This window comes from Lissotriton vulgaris, chromosome 2_1, assembly GCF_964263255.1.
Source record: "Lissotriton vulgaris chromosome 2_1, aLisVul1.2, whole genome shotgun sequence".
NCBI lineage: Eukaryota > Metazoa > Chordata > Amphibia > Caudata > Salamandridae > Lissotriton > Lissotriton vulgaris.
This window is the reverse complement of record NC_141687.1, coordinates 382,357,525-382,380,196: the sequence shown is the minus strand read 5'-3', so window position 1 is coordinate 382,380,196 and position 22,672 is coordinate 382,357,525. Positions and strand designations below refer to the sequence as shown.

Sequence of the window (22,672 nt, the reverse complement as noted above, 5' to 3'; positions counted from 1 at the left end):
TCAGAGACTCTGCTGCTCTGTGGGGGCTGGGTGATTCATTCCAGTGATAGGCAGAGCAGAGCTGCAGGGGCCTAAGAAGAGGTGAAATACAACAATGCCCCATTAACATGCAAATGGTCTTTGAAAGACCTGTGAAGTGTTCGGTGCGGCTGTGTGGGTGTATGTGCCCCCGGGAAGCGGTCTCATCCCGGGCTGGCACACAGGGTGGGATGACAGAGGGAGGAAAAAGGAGGGGGGGAGAGGGAGGGAAAGGGAGGGAGGGAGACCGAGAAATGGAGACCGAGAAAGGGAGACCGACAGAGGGAGGGAGGCATAGTGAGGGAGGCGGGGGAGGGAAGCAGAAGTGAGGGAGTGAGGAAAGGGGAGTGAAGTGAAGGGAAGTGGGGTGAAGGGAAGTGGGGTGAAGGGAAGTGGGGTGAAGGGAAGTGGGGTGAAGGGAAGGGGGGTGAAGGGGAGGGGGGTGAAGGGGAGGGGGGTGAAGGGGAGGGGGGTGAAGGGGAGGGGAGGGGAGTGAGAAAAGGGGAGTGAGAAAAGGGGAGTGAGAAAAGGGGAGTGAGAAAAGGACAAGGAAGGGGGAGCGGTGGAAGGGGAGTGAGGGAAGGGGAGTGAGGGGGAGGAAGGGGAGTGAGAGTGAGGGAGGGTGAGTGAGAGTGAGGGAGAGGGAGAGGGAAGGGGAGTGAGGGAGAGGGAGGGGGAATGAGGGAAGGAGAGAGGGAAGGGGAGTGAGGGTGAGTGAGGGCGAGTGAGGGAGAGTGAGGGAAGGGGAGTGAGGGAGAGGGGAGGAGAAAGGGAAGGATGAGGGAAGGAGTGAGGGAGGGAGGGTGAGTGAGGGAGAGGGAAGGGGAGTGAGGGAGAGGGGACGGAGAGTGAGGGTGAGTGAGGAAGAGGGAAGGGGAGTGAGGGAGAGGGAAGGGGAGTGAGAGAGAGGGGAGGAGAGAGGGAAGGAGAGAGGGGAGGAGAGAGGGGAGGAGAGAGGGGAGGAGAGAGGGGAGGAGAGAGGGGAGGAGAGAGGGGAGGAGAGAGGGAAGGAGAGAGGGAAGGAGAGAGGGAAGGAGAGGGGGAAAGGAGAGCAGGGGAAGGGGAGTGAGGGTGAGGGAAGGGGAGTGAGGGTGAGGGACGGGGAGTGAGGGTAAGGGACGGGGAGTGAGGGTAAGGGACGGGGAGTGAGGGAGAGGGACGGGGAAGGGGAGTGAGGGAGAGGGAAGGGGAGTGAGGGAGAGGGAAGGGGAGTGAGGGAGAGGGAAGGAGAGGGAGAGGAGAGAGGGAAGGAGAGTGAGGGGGAGGGGAGGAGAGAGGGAAGGGGAGTGAGGGGGAGGGGAGGAGAGAGGGAAGGGGAGTGAGGGGGAGGGTGAGAGAGGGAAGGGGAGTGAGGGAAGGGGAAGGAGAAAGGGAAGGAGAGAGGGAAGGAGAGAGGGGGAAAGGAGAGCAGAGGAAGGGGGTGAGGGAGAGGGGAGGAGAGAGGGAAGGGGAGTGAGGGAGAGGGAAGGAGAGGGAGGGAAGGAGAGGGGAGGAGGGAGAGAGTCAAGTCAAGTCAAGTCAAATAATTTATATAGCGCGCTACATACCCAGAGGGTCTCAAGGCGCTTGAAGAAGGGAGGGGAATTATTTGTCGAATATCCAGGTTTTAAGTTGTTTTCTGAATGCTAGGTGGTTCTGAGTGAGGCGAAGGTGAGTGGGAAGTGAGTTCCAGGTTTTAGCTGCCAGGTAGGAGAAGGATCTTCCTCCCATGGTGGTTTTGTTGATGCGAGGTACAGTAGACAGAGAGAGGGATTGAGGGAGTGAGAGGGAATGGGACAGTCCGAGTGAGTGAGACAGAGGGAGAGAGAGACAGGAAGAGAGATGTGTATATGTCAAGTCAAGTCAGAGAATTTATATAGCGCACTACATACCCAGAGGGTCTCAAGGCGCTTAGGAAGGGGAGGAAGATTACTTGTCAAATATCCACGTTTTAAGTTGCTTTCTGAATGCTAGGTGGTTCTGGGTAAGGCGAAGGTAAGTGGGGAGTGAGTTCCATGTTTTAGCAGCCAGGTATGAGAAGGATCTGCCTCCCATGGTGGTCTTGTTGATGCGATGTACGGTGGTGAGGGCTTGGCTGGAAGAACGTAGTTGGCGGGAGGGGGTGTAGAAGGACAGTCGTGAGTTGAGGCATTCTGGTCCGATGTCGTAGAGTGCCTTGTGTGCGTGGGTCAGAAGTCGGAAAGTGATTCTCTTGTTGACGGGTAGCCAGTGGAGGTCTTTCAGGTGACCAGAGATGTGTTCGTTGCGCGGGATGTCTAATATGATCCTGGCTGAGGCGTTTTGGATTCGTTGGAGTTTCTTCTGGAGTTTAGCGGTAGTACCTGCGTAGAGGGTGTTTCCGTAGTCCAGTCGGCTCGTGACCAAAGCATGGGTGACCGTTTTCCTGGTTTCGGTGGGGATCCAGCGAAATGTTTTTTTGAGCATGCGAAGAATGTTGAAGCAGGATGAGGATACGGCGCTGACTTGTCTGTTCATCGAAAGTGAGGAATCCAGGATGACGCCTAGGTTCCGTGCGTGGTCTGTCGGGATGGGTGCTATTCCAAGGGCTTCCGGCCACCAAGAGTCGTCCCATGCAGAGGGGGATGTACCTAGGATGAGGACTTCTGTTTTATCTGAGTTCAGTTTCAGACGGCTGCGTTTCATCCATTCAGCAACTTCTTTCATTCCTTCGTGAAGGTTAGTTTTGGCGGTGCTGGGGTCCTTGGTGAGAGAAAGGATTAGTTGAGTGTCATCCGCGTAAGAGATGATGTTGAGGTTGTGTTGGCGGGCGATGGTCGCGAGGGGGCTCATGTATACGTTGAAGAGGGTGGGGCTGAGTGAAGATCCTTGTGGTACGCCACAGATGACTTCAGAGGCCTCGGACTTGAATGGTGGAAGGCGGACTCTCTGGGTTCTTCCGGTGAGGAACGAGGTGATCCATTCAAGTGCTTTTCCTTGTATTCCGATGTTACTGAGGCGTTGTAAAAGGGTGCTGTGGCAGACTGTGTCGAATGCTGCAGAGAGGTCGAGGAGGATGAGGGAGACTGTGTCTCCATTGTCCATTAGAGTTCGAATGTCGTCTGTTGCTGCGATGAGGGCGGTCTCAGTGCTGTGTTTTGCTCGGAAGCCAGATTGTGAGGAGTCGAGGGATTTGTTGGCTTCCGAGGAAAGCGGCGAGCTGGTTGTTGACAGCTTTCTCCATTACTTTGGCCGGGAATGGAAGGAGCGAAATGGGGCGGTAATTTTTGAGTTCGGTGGGGTCCGCTGTGGGTTTTTTCAGAAGGGCGGTGAGTTCAGCGTGTTTCCAGTCTTCCGGGAAGGTGGCGGAATTGAAGGAGCAGTTGATGACGTCTCGGAGGTGCGGTGCTATGACGGAGTCTGCTTTGTTGAAGATGTGGTGAGGACATGGGTCTGTGGGGGATCCTGAGTGGATGGAGTTCATCAGGCGGATGGTGTCCTCAGTGGAGATTGGCTTCCAGTCGTTAAGGGTGTTCGCGGGGGGGGAGCGTTCAGCAAATGGTTGGGATGGTTGGTCTCCGGGTTGGTTGTCGAAGCTGTTGTGGATGTCTGCAATCTTGTTGTGGAAGAATGAGGCTAGGGAGTCGCAGAGGGCTTGAGGGGGTGATGTCGTTGGAGTTGGCCGAGGGATTGGAAAATTCCTTGACGATGTTGAAAAGTTCCTTGCTGTTGTGGGCGTTGTTGTCAAGTCGATCCTTGAATGCTGTTTTCTTGGCCGGGTCTGGTGGCTCAGTGGACGAAGGCGTCCGCTGCAGGGACCTGTGTTCAACCTCATGGTCACAGTTTTTTTTTGTTGCTCTAGCCCTGCCCCCTCCCCCACTGACTCAGCCCCCACCGGTGTGGCCCTCGGACACAAACCACACTGTAAATTTGGCCCCCAGAGAAAGTTTGTGAGTACCCATGAGCTAGAGCATATGAGACCAGTGCTTGTGGTTTACAGAGCTCTGTTGTAAACAGTGCTGTAAATCTTGCCCCTATTTTGCGACATTTGCTGTGCATTCAAAGACAGAGGTCTGTTTTGTCCTCCTCCTCCTCCTCCTCCTGTATAACGGTCCATTTGTGTCTTTTAAGTATATACATATATACACATGCGTACGTGTAGATCCATAAATGCTGGCATTTTTCGTTAATGTTACAACTAATTACTTTGAAGTAATATATTGAGAGACTGCAGCTTTAAATCGGAAAGCTCATCGGATACAGTGCACGTGCTCCAGCATCTTGGCAGGCAGCAGACATGCTGCATTTGCTGTGAAGGCCTGCATGGAACATGGAGCTTTGGGGATTTTTCGACTCAGCTTCACGGTTCTGTTCGAACTCCTGCTGCTTGGGTGGGTATTAGGCATGTCGTACAAGCTGCAATGCAAAGCAGCTAGACGATGGCAGCTTGCACCACACAAAAATCAAATTATTATTGCATGATTGATCTTAGTACATTGTACCCAGCACCTTTTCATTAACCTTGTTTATGCAGTGCATTATTTCACTGTTTCATCACATGTGGTCCCTAATGCAATGTGTCTTTCGGCCTAAGGGCTGGTATAAACTCTTCTGCCTAGCGTGGCAACGCCCAGGCTGTAGCCAGCCTGTTCTAGGCTTTGGCATTTCCGTTAAAGTGACAGTCTCCAGTTCACACCCAGAAGCACACCACACATCTCCACGACCAGCATTAACAAATCAAAGCACTCGCTGTGCAGGTGTATACAAACCATAAGCACACACAACCAAAGGCGACAGTACTTCCAGCAGGAGGGCTCCATGGGACGTAAATTACCACTACAACTGCGGTCCCAGAATAGTTGTGAAAACAGACCAGTTTGCTTATTTACTAGTGTAACTGTTAATTGAAAATGTTATGGAAAGTTAAAAAAAAAAATCATGTTTTTTAAAAGGGATGAAAGCTGTAATTTTGCAGAAAGTGCTGCCCTCAGGGCGCCGCTCAAATAAAAAAAAAAACTAGGACTACTACTTGTCTAAACTGTACATTCATTATTTGATGGTGGCGTTAGCGCAGTTTCTAAGCACTCTGCTACTGGCAGACAAGACATTTGGGGGTAGGAGATAAAGTGTTCTGCATAGACTCATGCAAGTTTGTGAAGTCACGAGTAGACATATCCCTCAATTTAACAACTAGATTTGACATTCCTTTATGACTCATCAGCAGTGGTATGAAAAAAATTGAACTAATGGTAGAGTAAGATCACAAAAAGACACGATGCCAGAGGGTAGCGCATGCACACACACAGACATAAACACAACTGATAAAAAGAAGCATTTGCAATGCAATAGGTCTCGCATTTGAGAGAGTTTGAGCTATTGGCATTGTAAATGACAATGCCTTTGATTCATGTATTTTGAAAACCTGCAAGGGGTGCGTAAACACACACTTTTACTGCCAGCCTTGCTTCTCTCAAGCAAGTACTACAAGTACAAAGATGCACAGTTACTGCCAGCCTTGCTTCTCATAAGCAACTACAAAGTGCATGTTTACGCACCGGTTCAAAACACATAAATAAAAAGGCATGGTCAATTACAATGCCAATAGCTTAAACTTGCATTGCAAATGTTTGTTTGTTTCTGTGTGAATGTTGCCTATATATTTTTGCTACTCTTTGTGCAACTGTTTTTGAATGGGTTTGGTGGAATTTTTTTTTTTTAACTCTTACCAATCAGATGAGAGCTATTAAATTACTGTTGTATTCAAATGACAAGTGTTAGATCTGGGGGTCTCTAGTTGGCTGAGGTAGGCACCTTAGACCAAATAGGGACCCTTGCATCTAGTCAGGGCACAGGGACACACACTGTAGATAAACCCTGCTCCCTCTAGGTAGCTTGGCTCGAGCAGTCAGGCTTATCCCCAAGGCAATGTGTAAGTATTTGCATTCGGTTACAATGACCCCCTAATGTACACCACAAACTGAGACCACACAGGTGAGTTATACATAAATAACTTTTATCTAGTTTTGGCACTGTAAATAAAATCACATAAGCATTGCACGTATTTCTCTTATCACTCTTCTTCTTGTTTCAGGTAGGCACTTGTTTTAGGAAAGTTTCAAAATAGTCTCTAAAAAATAGATCGTGATAGAATGACTCAGGTGTAGGAATTCAGCACTCAAAAACGTGCTTCCTAAACTGTACTTGGCCCTAGCAGGAGCACCGCTCCTTCTACTCAGGTTCCCCCCTTCTCAATGGGGAGATCGGGCACTGGTCGTTGGTCCCCGTGTCCCACGCTCAATGCGGGACCTTCGGGGGACGATGCGCACGCCCAAGAATACTTCCGAGACGAACGTAGTCACTTGCACAGCCCCAGCGCTTCCTCTGCAGCCGGTGTCAATACCGGGTGCTGGGGGCAGGCGATCTCTCTCTCTCTCTGTAGGGTTTCAGACTCACCCTCGCAGGTACGATCGTTGTTGCAGGCTTCAGGTGCTGAACGCGGCTTCTCCAATCCGGTCGCGGCATTTGCAGGCTTCTCGCTGACGTCGAGGAGTTCTCCGGAGTCAGCCACTCACAGCGCGGCTCCAGGGACAGCTTCCGATGACGCGGGGGCACTTCCTCCAATCGATGCGCAGCTCACGAGAACAGCTTACAGCAGCGGCCAATCACAGCGCGTCTTCTCCCACGAGCCTCCAGGCAACAACCAATCAGGTCGCGGCCCCTTCGTGCATCAGCCAAGGTGCCGCTCAGTTTGCAAGTTGGTTTCGCGGGCCCTAGGCCACGGCGGTGAAGTCCGATGGCAAGAATTTACGGATCCCAGGGTCACAGGTCACGCGACTCCGCACGGAGTGCGATTTAACCCCTTGGGAACACCGCCAACACTTCTTCAGCCCCACACGTGCCAATGAGCACGTCGAACAGTGGTGCAACTTGTAGGGAATCTTCAGCGCGGCGCTCCTAGACACTCAGAGCAGCCAGCGCCCCCCACACTCTATCTCTTCCGATTCTTCAGATCGAACCCACGCTTCCAGGAACACACAGCAAGGCAAGCAGGAGGGGTCAGCAAATCTTAGCGAACACTGCAGTTTCTTCTGGGGCAACCTTTGTAGTCCTGGGTTGCAGACAGGAGGCCAGCTCTTCTCAGGCCCTTGGAGATTCACAGCAAGACACAGCAAAAGTCTTTGTAGGTTTCAAGCAGGGTCACAGCACACAGCAAAGTCCCTCTTCTCCTCAGCTCAGTTGGTTAGTAGAACAGGTCAGCCCTTAGAGCACACAGCAAGGCAATCTTCCTTCAGTTCTTCAGTCTTTCTTCCAGCAGAGGTTCCTTCTTGATTGTTGTAGAATCTGATTTTCTGGGGACAGGGGTCCTATACTTCTACCCCAAAAAGGCTTTGAAGTTCCTTGTGCATTGGACCCTGAATCCTTGTCTGATCCCAGCTCTGGGTGGAGTGGAGCACTTCGTTATCTGATCTTCCTGGTTCCTTTCAAGGAGAGGGGCAGGGTCATCAGCCACCCAGCAGGAGGTTGGAGCCAGTGTTGTGGCAGGCAGGCACATCCCTAGCTATTTCCAGGTGCTACCTCCCCCCTTCACTTCCAGATGCTAATACCAGCACCCCATCAAAGGGCTGACTCATCTAACCCCCTGGGGGCTTCCTGCTCCTGTCACTTCCAAACCAGACAGTCAATCCCCAACCATACCCAGGCACACAGGAGGGTCAGACAGGAGAATAGCGACTTCTCTAAAAGTACTATTCTCCCACTCAGGATTTAAAAACCACCTCTCACAAAAGATGGGTTATTAAATGCTGAGCGCAGGGATATGAAACACTCATGTCTTATCTTGTTCCTATGAGGAGTTAGGCTGACAGCCATTGCCCCCAGCCTCTCCCATGTTATCCAATGGAGCAAGATAACCTTGCAGCAGTGAGCACATAAAATGTCTGTTCACTACCAGGGCATGGTACCTGCACTAGTACATGCCCTACCTTTTACATACACCGCATCCTGCCCAGGGGGGTACCTTGGGCCTTCCATAGGGATGACTGATGTGCACAAAAAGGGAAGGGTTAGGCCCAGTCAGTGTGGACACTGACCAGGGTGACATGGCAGTCCTAGAGACTGCAGGCAGGCCTGAGACACCATTTTAAAGCTACACATGTGGGTGGCGCAATCAGCGCTGCAGAACCTCTAGTAGCATCTGACATCACCAACCCTGGCACACACAGTGCACATTACTAGGGACTTCCTGGTGATACAGATATGCCAATCAGGTATATCCAATCAAATATGATATTTTACCTTAGGAGCACTTACACTCTGACACTGATTAGCAGTGGCAGAGTGTCCAATACATCTAAACCAGCAAAACGAAATTCAGCATAGCATCGCAAATCCAGGTAGCAGATGCAAACTATAGGGGAAGAACTCACGTCGAAGATGTCAGGTCTAACAACAAGTCTGTAATTAAGGAGGTTTGCGAGTTTTGCAAAGGGTTGAAGGAACTCTATATATGACGAAGAGGTGAAAGCAGTTAGTAAAGCAAGAAGATAAGATCAAAAACATTCTGTGTAAATTAATTATGTATATGGAGACTCTTGTTTTAATGTGTGTATAGATGGTAAATTTGAAACAAATATTAAACTATTCATAAAATAAACAAATATGTAAGAAGAGGAAAATACAGGTCAGTTGACAGTATCATGTCAGTCAATGTACAAGGTTTATGTAGCACAGTCTTTAGACATTGGAAGATACAGAAGGGAGAGCCACCCACAATAACCTTCATCTAACCGTATCTTACTTCCATAAGATGGCATATTCCACTTATCTCCTTCAAAAGCAGACTCGAGTTCTCCAAAAGTAAAATTCTGACAGCCATATTCTATATCCGGAGGTAATTTAATATATTATGCTTGTAAATACACAGATTATACAAAATTACAAAAAGAAAAATTACACAAAAATGAATAGAAATTCTTGCATTACTTTAAGAACCAAAAACAATTGACAAAAATCATTATTAGTCCATTATATACATATTATATACAAATTATACATGTCAAATAAACCTAAAAGTAGGCCCCCCTGGAGTGCGGGCTTGGTAAGTGCTTACGATTAATTATTCTATAAAGGGGATCAAGCCTTCAGACGCAAGCCCAAACAGATAGTTTGTCTTTTCTAAAGACATGAGATCTTAAATTAAAATTCTTCGACTCACACTGCCACGAGATACTTCCAAAAATTGCTCGAGACTGAAGGGAAGAGCACCAGCCAGAGGGTGGAGGCCTTAATAAGTGATAGCGACTTTTTATAATGTGTGTGACATATTATGCAAAAGGTCTGAAAAGGGTTGCCAAAATGCCGGTCCAGGATAAATAATGGAATTAGCCACAATGGATAAGCCCTGGAGAAAGGGCACCAGCCAAAATGGTAGAGTTTTTGATAAACAGGTGCCAGCCGTTCTGCTGGCATAAAAAGGGATGCTGGTCATGATGGTAGAGCTTGCGACATGGAATGGAGGTTACGGTGGCTAAGTTATGGATTGGGTGACAGTCAGAATGGCGGAGTCCTGAATAAGGACATAATGGTAGCTTGGCTGCCTGGAAGCAGCAGGACAGTTTCAGAGCATCTCGCAGTTACTGTTGATCTACAGATTCATCACAACAAGTGTGCGACATGTAAACCCAATCCTGAAAATAGGTCATCAGTAAAGAGTTCCAAAACGAACCCAAGTGCAGGACATTCCTTGCAAGTGTGTACCAGCTCAATAATCCATGGCATGAACAGAAACCGCTGCATATTTCCTGCAAACAAGGACAGGGTTCTTGGCATTTCCTGCCAGAGTCTGTGAAGGGATACGGAAGCAGGGGTATGCTTCTGTAAAAGCTTAAATGAAATAAGAGTTGAGGAAAATAAAAGGTTTTTCCCCTATTAAACAATTTCACGACCACAGAATCAGCAATACCTGGTTTTGCCCATGAACTTGGCTACTGAACTTCCCAGAAGGGCGTTCTCTGCCAGCAAGCATCTTTTTTGAGGAACCTCAAAATAGACCAGGAGATTCTGCACAAGTGCCCAGAAATGTCAGTTTAGGACATGTCCCACCCAATGAGCACAATCCCTGAAACCCTAAAACCCTAAAACCTTATGTTTTCCACCAGTGATATCGCTTCCTGGGGATTGTGGAGAGGAGGACCTTAACCAGTGAGCCCAACACGAAGAATCCTGGAACACTATGGTACACTAGTCTAAGGGAACCCCAAACCAGGACATTATGCAAAAGTAAGCAACATCTCCACCTAGTAAACACCAGTTACACAATAAAAATCCCTCCTGCAGAAGATCAAGCTTCAAAATTCTTATGGATTAGACTTTACAACTTACATTACTCATACTGTTCTATGAAGGAAGCCTTCATCAATCATCAATCCCCCATGACTCGCTTTCCCTGCATCTGCTTGCTTCCATCTTGTTTGCAGCTGTAGCAAGTTGGGTCAAGCCAAGGGGAGTCTTATTAGGAGGTTGGGCTCAGCAAAAACAGATGGAAAGTTAAGCAATAAATCTGAAGAAATGGGAAATACATGCAGCTAGCAAAAATGAAATCTACAGTTTACAATGTGAAAAATGGAAAGGATCCTGGCTCAATCTAGGACAACAAAACAATCTAAATCCAATTGTTTTTGTTGGAATTCTGAAGGCTCAGACTTGCCAGTTCAGACCATTGGTCAACTGCAACTCTGCAGACTCATTTTGAATGATGCTTGTGAATACACATATTTACATTCAATGAAATCTAAATTCTGGAAATCCCAATTGTGCACATTCAGAATTATTTGAGGCACTGAATGACTCCTAGAACAAATACTGAAATTGAATGGTGTGAGTTCAACAGAACGTAAACATAGCCAGTGCTAAGGATGGGATTCAGCTTAGAAATGAGAGCCGAAATGTGCTGCCAACGTCTTAACAGGATTAAGTAGGTAAACATGTAGTAGACATCTGTGCATTATAAATAGGTGGCAATTAAAATTAACCTGATTTGTTTGCAATATTGTGGTGTTAATAATGGTCCCCATTTGGTGACCGGTAGGATTCTCCAAAGGTGGCACGGTGTTACATATGGCCAGTGGATTTCCAGTGTGGTACACTTCAAAAAGCTTTATCCAAGTGAAACGCTTAAAATGATGTAAGTTTAGCAGTTAAAAATGTATTGAAGGGTCATGAGAAAAAGCCACAACCTATTCTCAAAACCACTCTCTTACCTTGATGGCAACAAGAGGGGGACCATTTTCAAGAAGAACTGTTGAAATATCTGGAAAACGCCAATTCTTTAGTAGGTGTCAAGTTGTAGACTAAAAGGTAAATTTTACACCCAGGTTCTGAGGGCACGGGGCGGTGGGATGTACAAAGACAAACAAGACTTTGTACATCTCAAATAAACCTCCACATCATTCCATATCGTGACAGTCAACTCCGCGATCACCATGAGTATTTCTATTGTAGGCATGGACCAACGGCGTTCAACTCTGCAAAGCCGATACTTGTTGACCCAATCAATTTCTATTAAAACACTGATTACAAGTCAACATAGGATGCTCTCAGAGTCCAGAGTGGAATGTGTGTTCTTGTAAACCCAATAAAATTTTTTTTTTTAAATTATATATATATCAGTTTCAGAAGCTTACCTACTCCACCCTTCAAGATAAGACAAGTCCTCAGTCTAACCAGTGGGCAGGTTCCAAATCTACAAAGCTTAGCAGACTAACAATCTGGCCATTCAAATAACACACGAACACCCAGACAATAATTCTGAATGTTAAGTTGATATGCATCATGAATGCCAAGCTAAAATCCATTATGAATTTATAGGCAATCAAGACGCTTGTTATAAATTTGAATTTCTGATTGGCATTCCACTTTGTCGATCAAAATCCTGATATTTATTTCTAGAAACTAAATTCACAAATACAAAATCTGACTGCTTCCAAAGTTTGTCTCTTTGAATGTTAGTGGGTGGTGAAATAAGATCTCAATGCTAGACTTTCAGGTGAGGGGCTCTCCATAGAACTATCAAATCTACTAAATGTAAGATCTTAGTGCTGGATGCCATACGTTGGAAGCGTTCGCAGTACCAAAAACTTACACCTGCCAAGGCAGAGGATGAGGGATACAAAGCCAGTCTCCCCAGATCACACTGTGACCCGAGTGAGGAAATGAGCTTTGACACAAGCAGCAAATCCAAGTGAGCAAGAGCAGCCCAAACACAAGGCGCACATGTTGGACATAACTTTCAACCAGAGGAGCTGCTCACTCAAGATATGCCATGAACGACAGAAACATTAATCACCAAGTACCACCCCCATGGACACACAGCACAGTCAGTTTCAACTAGCCGAGATAGCACCTTGTTTGTGGAGGTAGTTCAATAAAAAACCCAACAGGATCCAGCAGCTTGAATGAGAGTGGGGCGAGAAGGACCAACAATTTGAGATAGAGATCAGTGAAAGGGGAGATTACAGTTCATGGGGCTACTGCAATGATAAGGCAGCAGAGGGGCACCAGAGTGACCCAAAAATGCTTGAGACTCTTGTAAATGACGGACAATCTAGACACTGTGTGTGTGCGTATGCGTGAGATCACAGAGCAGTAAGCAACAAGAAAAATATATTTGTCTACCTGCTCCTGTCTCAGGGGTATGGAGTGTGCCCCACTCTCTGTTGCGACGACCAAATGTTGACATGCACACATGAGAACAGCTGCACGCATGTTCACTGTGCAAATACTTAAGAGGTATATATGCAACCTACAGAAATCACACAAAGTGTTTTGTTAGTGTCTGTATCACCAAACACTGGCGGGATCTGCCTATAAATCACCCCCCCCCCTCCTCTTCCCCCCCCACTCCCCCCTTCCCAGGACCCAGAACCTACATTCATCTGGGATTATAAATAGAAGGTGGATAGGCGTAGACAGGGATAATGGGTACAAGGGGGTGCAGACAATCAACAGTTTTGGCAAATTAACCCTACAAAACCCACACAATCAAACATTAACTGTGAGGTATTCTCCACTCGGAAGGTGAAGATGAAATTACAAGACTGAATGATTCTCATTCAACTCTCCTTGCTCCTCCCAATAGTGTCTGTGATTTCCCCACGTTCCCCATGCCACTGAAGTGTAGTGCATCTGAAACCCACGGTAAAACATTTGAACACTGTCCTCCAGTGTGGAATGCTTGCCATCTTCTGGTGTAAAGCACCGACTTCGCCACTCTCCACCCAGTGTGGCAAACACTCCCGCCCCCCAAACCAGAGTGGCCCCTTATTTTTCCTTGTCCCGGCACCCATCACGGCTGGCCTTTAGGAAGTCACTGCGCAGAAGCCGGTAGAACAGCACAATGTTCATCAGTGTCATAATGGCCAAGCCTACGCTGCCCACAGTGTAGGTGAGCAGTGGGATGTTGTCGCGGTTTAGGACCAGCCAGCGTGTCATCCAAGCCAGCGTGTTGATGCGGAAGACCACATACGTGCCCAGATTGATAATGCTATTCAGCCGGTATATGGTGCTTTGTTGCAAGTTTGCCATCCGCAGAATCTGCCTCAGGTGCAGGAAGATGGAGTTGATCTCAACCAGCAGCGCCACAAGTGAGAAACCGACATAGCGGTGCAGGAGCAGGGCGATCCCAAAGCAGGTAATCACCTGGGGAGATGAGACAAAAAAATAAGAATTCATATACCACAGAGATAGACAAACTTCAGCAGACAGTAACCATTGGTTAGGCCAATTTTGGGTGTAAGATGCAACACTCTAGCCTCCTAGATACCAAGGAGTCCTCAGCATATGTGAACTTAGTTACATATCTGTACCAATAGTTTTTCGGCTTAAATCTCTTTTGTATTCCCATGCTGCTCATTATTCTGCCATCTAGGCTCCTTGTTACCATATTTTAATTAAAAATTATTTTAAAGTGCGATCTTAGGTGAAACAAGTTAGTGCCCCTCATGACATCAATAGTAATCTCACAATGCCCCAGTATCCGAACACTAGCTTTGTATTCTAATTTATGACAAGAACCATCAATACCACACTATAATATTTACTGTACTTAGCCTTGCTCTCCTCTCCCAATGTAATCAATATTGTGCACAGTTTATACATAAAGCAAGAGCAAGATTTTGCCCAACGAACAGAATGAGAAGTTGCAGCATAAAAAAAGTCTCTAAACTTTACAGGTAGGACGTGGAGAGAAAAGCAGATGCAAGAATGTGTGAGTGGTAGTAAAGCATAGGGCCAGTTGTACGAACATTAAGAATAGTAATCTCCAAATAACGATTTTTTTCCTAATCACTATATGGTAATCTCAATATAAAAAAAAAGAGTTCTTTTTAATTAGCAATTCCTAGTGGGGCAAAAATCAAACTACCTCATGAGAATTAATGAGGCAAGTTGCAATTTGCGACCCATGAGGAATGATAGCAATCACATGGATGGTGGCCTGCTGGAGTCAGCAAACCACTAGGTCTATGATCGCTTTTAAATAAAGCAATTTTTTTATGCCACACATTTTTCTTATATTTACAGGGGGCACTTTTATGGTTTTCACAGTGTTAACTGCTAGTATTTTTGTCAGTATTATACTGATACTTGTTCTGCATTGGTTTAAAAATGTACTGTTGAATACCCCACACAGACTTGTCACCGATTACTACCTCAAATACCCTGTCAGTTAATCTTGTATGTACCGATTACTACCTCAAATACTGTGCCAGCTCACTAGTGTCACTTCCCACTATATCACTACTATTGTCTGCCTTTGTATACCTTGTATACTGCGTATAGCATTATTGTGCACTCACTAGTGTCACTTTAGGCCCACGCAACTGGTTAGGACAGCGCACCCTTCCCCCCTACACTACACCATCCTAGTCTGTCCTCCCATCATGGAACCCGTCGGCAAACACACATATAGAATCAACTACCCACCCTCACTCACTAAAAAAGCCGCTAAACGCTTTAAACACAACTTCCTGAGGTCCCACCCTGAAACGCCTTGTGCAGACACCTACTTCTCACCAGTCAATGGTTCACTGAACATTGATATTATCTTCCACACCACACGCAGAGCCCAATGGAGAAACACGTTCCGCACCTTACTCACCGTCTCCACCGCCAGGAATTTCGCGCATGGCCAAAAACTCACCATCACCCCATCCCAACTCTTCCCGGGCAGAACAACCATCACTATTTACAATAACGGGATTATCCTAATTCAATCCACAGACAAGAACCTGGAACTACTAGACAACCTGTTCCCCACTTTCAAACAATACCTCGCCAGTCATCAGCCCCCCACTCATAGCACCCTCAGGCATATCACCCCTGAATCCATAGCCCCCAATCACAACCCTCCTAACCTAGCTCAACCCCAAAACGGCACGCACCTTCCCTCCACCCCCGGCTCTCTAGACATTCACCCACCTAATGTAGCTACCTCTCACTCCACACTTACAGACATAGATCCCTCACCCACACATTCTAACGGCACACCCTCCCCCCCCTATAACCTCACCTGGTCAGCCTCTCATACCTCACCCATCCCTGTCACCCCTGACACCACAGCCTCAAACCACATTCATTCTAACCTAGCCCAGCCCCAAAACGACTTGCACCTCTCCTCTACGCCTGACACCCTAGTCACTCATTCACCTACCGTAACTACCTCACTCCCGTCGAGCACAGACACAGTTCACTCCCCCTCTTACACCAACCTCCCCACCCCTTCCCCTCACACACCAGCCCTCATCCCCTTTCCCACCCTTGACACCACAGCTCCCACCCAAAACGACATGCACCACCCATTTACTCACGGTACCTTTGTCACTCACCCACCTACCGTAGCTACTTCACATCCCTCAAGCACAGACATAGATCTCGCCCCCGCTTACAACAACTACCCCACCCCTTCCCCCCACACACCAGCCCCCATCCCCGTTCCTCTCATCCTCATTCCTCACACCCCTGATACCACAGCTCCCACCCGCAACCAGTCTATCCTCGATCAACATCGAACTGACACACACAAATGCAAACCCCACCCTTTATCCCCCCCCATTCTCAGCCCCCACTTCCAACCATTAACCAATCACATAGAACACACCACCTCCATCAACTCTACTCCACCCTTTCAAAAAAGTACCATCTACAATCCCACTACGCCCCCCAGTCTCACCCCCCACTACCCAACCTCCACCCCCCTCACCACTAATAAACGCCCATCCTCCACCCTACACTCCACGCCTACCACCAATACTCTCATCCACACTACCAACCTCTCCCCTTTGTCACCCACGACCGAGCCTTCCATCCCCACCTCCAACACATTTCCCACAGGGGACCACATTACGGCCTCTCTCCTCCAGCTCAAAGAAGACATGGACATCATCAAACAACAACTACTCTGTCTATCACGCTCCAGTCACCCCTCACCCGACACCCTCCACCAGATCAAACAGGACGTCCACATCATCAAACAAATACTCAGCACACATCCCAGACACCGCGCACGCGCCTCCTCCATCATCTCCGCTCCCAACTGGTCCTCCATCCGGGCGGTGAACTCTCGCACTCGACCACCACCGCACTGGACCTCAATCCCTGTTCACAATCGTGAAAACCGCCCCCATCGCTCCTGCAACCCTCTCTCGGACCTAGACACAATCACCCTCCTCCGCTCCTATGACCCAGCCCCCCATAGCAACACACCCGACACTCTCACTGCCATTCCCACGATTCAATCTAATCCCCTTAGACCCCCCACGCTGAACAACAGAATCGCTATCCATAGTAACCTGAGTAAATTCCCCCTCGCTCTAGAACACCCTTCCACCCTCGACACACCCCGTCTCAAATGCACTCTCCTCAACTGCAGATCAGCCGTTAGACACTCCGCCGCTATCGCCGATCTCATCCTAAAATGGGATCTTGACTTAATCATCATGACTGAAACATGGTTAACAGAATCTTCTACACCTATAATGGACATTCTGGTCCCCCCCAACTACCACATCACTAGACTTGACAGGTCTGGCAATAAAAAAGGTGGCGGGATCGCATGTATATACAGGAACAACCTCTCTGTCTTGAAAGTAACTTCTCCTTCCCTACCCTCCCCAACTTCCTGTGAATATATCTGCCTCGATATTCACAGTGAGGACAAACCGATCTGCACTCTGCACGGCATTTACCACCCACCCGGTGACAACCTTACCTTCTCCCAACAAATCATGGACATGATCTCAGCCAACTCCGGGCGACAACTCACACAAATATACCTTGGTGACTTCAACCTCCACTGGAACGATCATAATGATGCGGTGGTAAAAGGTCTGAAGAACTTCCTTAACGCCCTTGACCTCACTCAAATTTGCAACGTTCCAACACACAAGAAAGGCTCTATCCTCGACCTCATCATCTCCAAAGAGGCCACTATCAAACTCGAATCAATCCATCCCTGTGATTGGTCGGACCATCATACCATCACATTCTTCATCAATGAAAAAGTTAAATTTAACCCCGTTCAACCCGCCAGGCCCAAAGTCTGGAAAAGAGACATGAAAAAGCTAATCTCAAACTCTCTGCCCCCCAAAAGCTGCAACTTACTACTTCCTCCTGCTGGCGTTAAAGATGTCCAATCCTTGACTGATCACTATCTTAACACTATGACCTCAATAATTAATGAAGTCGCACCCTTGCAACTAAAAAAAGCCACCACAAAAATGTCCAATCCCTGGTACGACGGGAGTCTCAATGACGATAGACGCGCCATGCGAATGGCAGAGCGCACCTGGAGATCAGCTCCCTCCGCACTGAACCTAAAAAACCTGAAGAAAAGGAGAAACGACTACTTCAGGAAAATTAAACGATCAAAATCAGACTTCTTCAGCCGTCAGCTTGACCAAGCCAAAAATCGTCCGAGAAAGCTGTTTGAGCTTATCCGAACACAATCCAAAGAACAACCCCAACATCTCAACACTGTGTGCGAAGCTCCCTCCTGTGAGGACTTCGCCTCCTTCTTTAACCAAAAAACTGACAACATAAAGAATGACCTCCTCATAGACGCAAGCCTCTATCCCAAACACCAACGCATAGCACCCACGACACCAAAAAACAATGCCACCTGGTCAACCTTTCTCACCTACACAGAGGAAGAAATTGGCAAACTGCTCAGCACTCTGAAACCATCCAATCACCTCACGGACCCCCTTCCTGCCAACGCTGTCAAAGTCCTTACCCCGTCGCTCCTTCCACTCTGGACCAAAATCATTAACAGCTCACTTCAACAAGGGATCATTCCCGACTCCCTCAAAGTTGGTCAAGTCACACCTTTGCTAAAGAAACCTACATCTGACCCCTCTGACCTAAACAACTACCGTCCCATTACCAACATTCCGACTCTTGCCAAACTGTTGGAAAAATGCGCACAAACACAATTAACTAAACACATTACTCAGTTTGATCTCCTCAACTCTCATCAATCAGGCTTCCGAGCAAATCACAGTACTGAAACTGCTATGACTCACATAATCGACGACGCCCTCCAAATCCTAGATCATAACGATACTTGCCTCCTCATCCTCCTTGATCTCTCCTCTGCATTTGACACTGTCAAACATGAGAGCTTAATCGAACTACTAAACACGAGAATGGGCCTATCTGGAACTGTGCTCAAATGGTTCACGTCCTTTTTGCATAACAGGTCGCAGAAATTCAAGAGCAACAACTTGATGTCTGCACCAAGACCTGTATCGCTAGGCGTACCACAAGGATCCTCCCTATCCCCAACCTTGTTCAACCTAGTTATGGAACCTCTCACCACCTTGCTGCAAGAATCAAATGTACACTTCCACATGTATGCTGACGACACTCAACTCTATCTCAAACTACAATCACCCAAAGACATCACGCTCTTGAACTCAACGATCAGAAGCACCCAATCGTGGTTGGCCGCCAATCATCTGAAACTCAATGCCCTTAAAACGGAGTTCCTTCTGATCTCACCACCCGCGAAGAGCACTACCGCACAAATGTGGCTTAAAGACCTAACGGCACTCAATATCCAACCCACCATCGTGGACTCAGCAAAATCTTTGGGCATAACACTTGACACCAATCTCAGCATGCAGGAACACATCAACAAAGCAACTAAGGGAGCGAACTACCAAATCAACACCCTTAGGAAACTTAAACCTTTCCTTCCAACCAAAGACTTCCAAACTGCGGTACAATCGCTAGTCATACCTCGAATAGAATACGGCAGCACCGCGCTCTGCGGTCTCCCCCTAGCCACTACGGCACCCATCAGAGCCTCGCTAAACGCCGCAGCGAGACTTATCACTGGATCAAAAAAACACTCACACATTTCCCCTGACTTCAAATCCCTGAATTGGCTGCCGTTTGAAGCCAGAATACACCTGAAAATCGCTTGTCTGACGCACAAGGCTGTCCACCTGAGCTCACCTACATACCTTGCTCAGAAGCTGACGATTTCAGGAGGCTCCAGAAACACTAGAGGTACAAATAATCTTTTGCTAAAGCCTAAAAGATTCCGCAAGGAAAAAACCTATAAACGCTCCTTCTCAGGAATGGCTCCCAGGATTTGGAACTCGCTCCCCCCTGAAACCAGGCTCATCACCTCTACTATACTTTTCAAGAAAGAAGTAAAAGCGATCCTCATGGCTAAATACACTTGAACGACTACTGGAGATAAACTACAAAGACTTGATACTCATCTGTACTACTTGTTGAACACTTTGTATTGTTATTTCGATTCTGAAATTGACCTATTGATTGTTTTATGTTATCACCTCAATGTACCTTTAACATGATTGATGTATCTGCGTATACATGCTCCCCCCCCTCTGTAAAGCGCTCTGATATCTGCGAAGATCTTGTTCGCGCTATATAAAACTTTCAAAATAAAATATTAAAGTCAAATGAGTTTAAAAAAAGGAGAAAAAAAAAAGGAAAAAATTAAATCTTTTTTTGTCTCGCTGAGCCAGCGCATGCGCTGTTCTGCGAGACTTTTAGTACGTGGCTCCAGAAAATGCTACCACACGCTTTCGCTTGAGGCGGCCTAGAGCTTGAAGGTAAGGGCACGGGCTCGCGAGCTTCTGTGCACAGGCGCCATCTCTGCGCCGATCACTTTCACGCCCGCGCGGTCAATGCTTTTCACTTTAAATTCACTGGTATAGGTGAGGAATTGTTAAGCCCCTTTCTACAACAAGCATATGCGACGCACACTTTTTTACAGGGGGCACGCATCAACGCTATGCGACGACCTGATCTTAAAGCCAGCATGAATTTCCCTTTCACTAGTTCATGGCTTGCTATACCCGCAAAATGTATTTGTAACTGATTTTTAATTGTGCTGGTGGTGCTTTATAAACCTAGCGGGAGTGCAGACTTATGCTCCACAGCACTAGCAACTGTGACACGAGCTAATTGATCTTTTGTGCTTTTCGGCATCATTGGGCCATAAACACCACAATCAATGCACCCGAGTTTGAAAATAACTTACCCTTGCGCCTATGAAAACAAACGACAAAACGGTTTGGCAGTGGTGGTAAATCCCTACTGAATTGCTGGGTCTTAAATCAGAGACTCGTTTAATTTTGTTAAGTTTGAATAATATAATTTCTATTACTAAGTATACAAAGCGATCGATGGAATGCTTAAATTCATTAATTTGTTGGACCGAATCCCAAAATCATTATTTTACACACCCTGCTACCTCAGTAGTTTGGACACAGGTCCTCCCTAACCACAACACCGCCCCCAATTTTATTGCATGCCAGGAATCCCCCTAATATGTAGCTCTGTCATTTCCTGCCCCCTAGCTAACGATGCAGGGACCTCAGTTCTATTTGAACATGGGTAGTGCGACTTCAATGCAAAGAAAACTTTGTGGGAGAAACGTACTGCCCTTACTTCTGTAACGATGGGCTGGAAAACAGAGTACATCTGACCGCTCTAATGACCACTCTCGCACACAGATACCAGACTGCCATCAGTCTTAGGGTCGGATCCTCTACCTGTCCACGTGCTGGGTAAGAATAATCAAACCGTTCTTCCCTGAATCGTGTTTTTGTTTTGTTGCGTACTAGGCCCTGTTTCTTAGCAACAACATTTTTCACCTTGGCATAGGAATAGTTTTTCTTTCAGCATTTACGCTTCCATAGCTTTTAGTTTGGCAATTTGTTTCCATTCACCATCCTTTCAGTGGCATAGCACATAGCTAAGCTGGTGAGAGTATATATATATATATATATATATATATATATATATATATATATATATATAAAAAAAATCCATAGGTAGAAAAACAACTTGCTGCTGAATGCCACACAAAGTTCAAGGGCATGATGGAAATAATGCAGGCTCAGCAGGACACAAATAACATCCCACTCTTGGACTTCAAATCCTGCCTCTTAATAACTGTAAAGCCGAATATTGGAGAAGCCCTGCCAATATTCACAAAGGGAAAGGGTTCCCTTATTGACCCATTACAGTTTGTGAACTGGTTACCACCTCTTTTGAGCTGTAGGTAAAATATGAAAGTTTTGCAACTGCATTTCGGTTGCAAAACATTCATACAACTCAGATTCAGTATTTATGGGGAAAGCTTTAAATATGCCCTATCCAAATACCAAATCGCAAACTCAAATTGCAATTCTGCACTATCAGTTTGGTGTTTGCAACTGCAAAGTACAAACAAACCAATTCTGTGAATCATGCTTTTTGCAACCACAAAAATGCTTTATACATCTCGCCCTTGGTGTTCAACAGAGCATTGAAGAGCCCTTAATATACAATAAAGCCCAGTGTCCACACCATACTAAAAGATTATAGCCCTTTTCATTTTGTGTGACAGCCACAAAGCACAATATAAAAGTGCATGGTCAAAAGGAACAAGAATAGTTCTGCTACTTTTCTGATGCCTCATATTTCTGAGTTGGTTTCTAATCTGTTATTTTCCCCTTTTACGTTTACTCTTTGTGGATTTATAATCCATCTATGCACAGCTCGTGCTACTTCCAGTGGTGGTTTCTCCGCTATGGCGGAGGAGCGTCGCCTCTCCGTTTCACAGCAGTGCGAATTTTAGAAACATAAAATGATAATAAATGAGTTATCATTTTATGGTTCGTGTCCGTCTGCGTCGCAGGAGGGTGGGTGGGTGGGCAATGCTGCTCTGCTCAGGGGAGGAGTGGTTTGCCTACTCCTAAGTGCACAATGACGGTTTGGTCGGCCCTCTCGGGCCGCACAAAACAGTCTTGCGCACTTCCCTGTTCTCCATGTAGCTTGCATGGAGAACATGCCCACCCCTGCAGCCCCTGGCTGAGTGCTGTCAACCAATCAACACTACATTGGTCTGCATTGCAGCGTTGGGATTGGCTTAGGGAGAGCCCCTCGTTGCCTGCTTCCTCGTCTACTTTTTTTCTTTTTGTTGCACTTTATCTTCTTGTCAAAATTCCCACTCCTCCCTCAAATCTCAAGATCCAGATTTTCTCTTTTCTCTCGTTACTCTCCTCCACTTCTTTGTTCCCCCATTCAGGGTGCTCATAACCACGTGCGATCTTTTTTCTTCTGCATCCATTTAAAGCCATTATACTATTTGCCAAAGCTCTCTGATTATCTTCACTGTGACACCTGTATCCTGCCCTTT

The 22,672-nt window shown here is 46.9% G+C and overlaps 1 protein-coding gene across 1 annotated transcript in view; it reads right to left on the bottom strand.

Moving 5' to 3' along the window:
• Positions 1-12,863: 12,863 nt before the first annotated feature.
• The window catches only part of TLCD2 (TLC domain containing 2), a 137,368-nt gene continuing 127,559 nt past the window's right edge, over positions 12,864-22,672 (bottom strand). Inside the window, exon 4 of the mRNA XM_086955206.1 lies at positions 12,864-13,650. Coding sequence (XP_086811332.1) covers positions 13,273-13,650 — 378 coding nt within the window. The 3' untranslated portion in view covers positions 12,864-13,272. The remainder of the gene's footprint in view (positions 13,651-22,672) is intronic.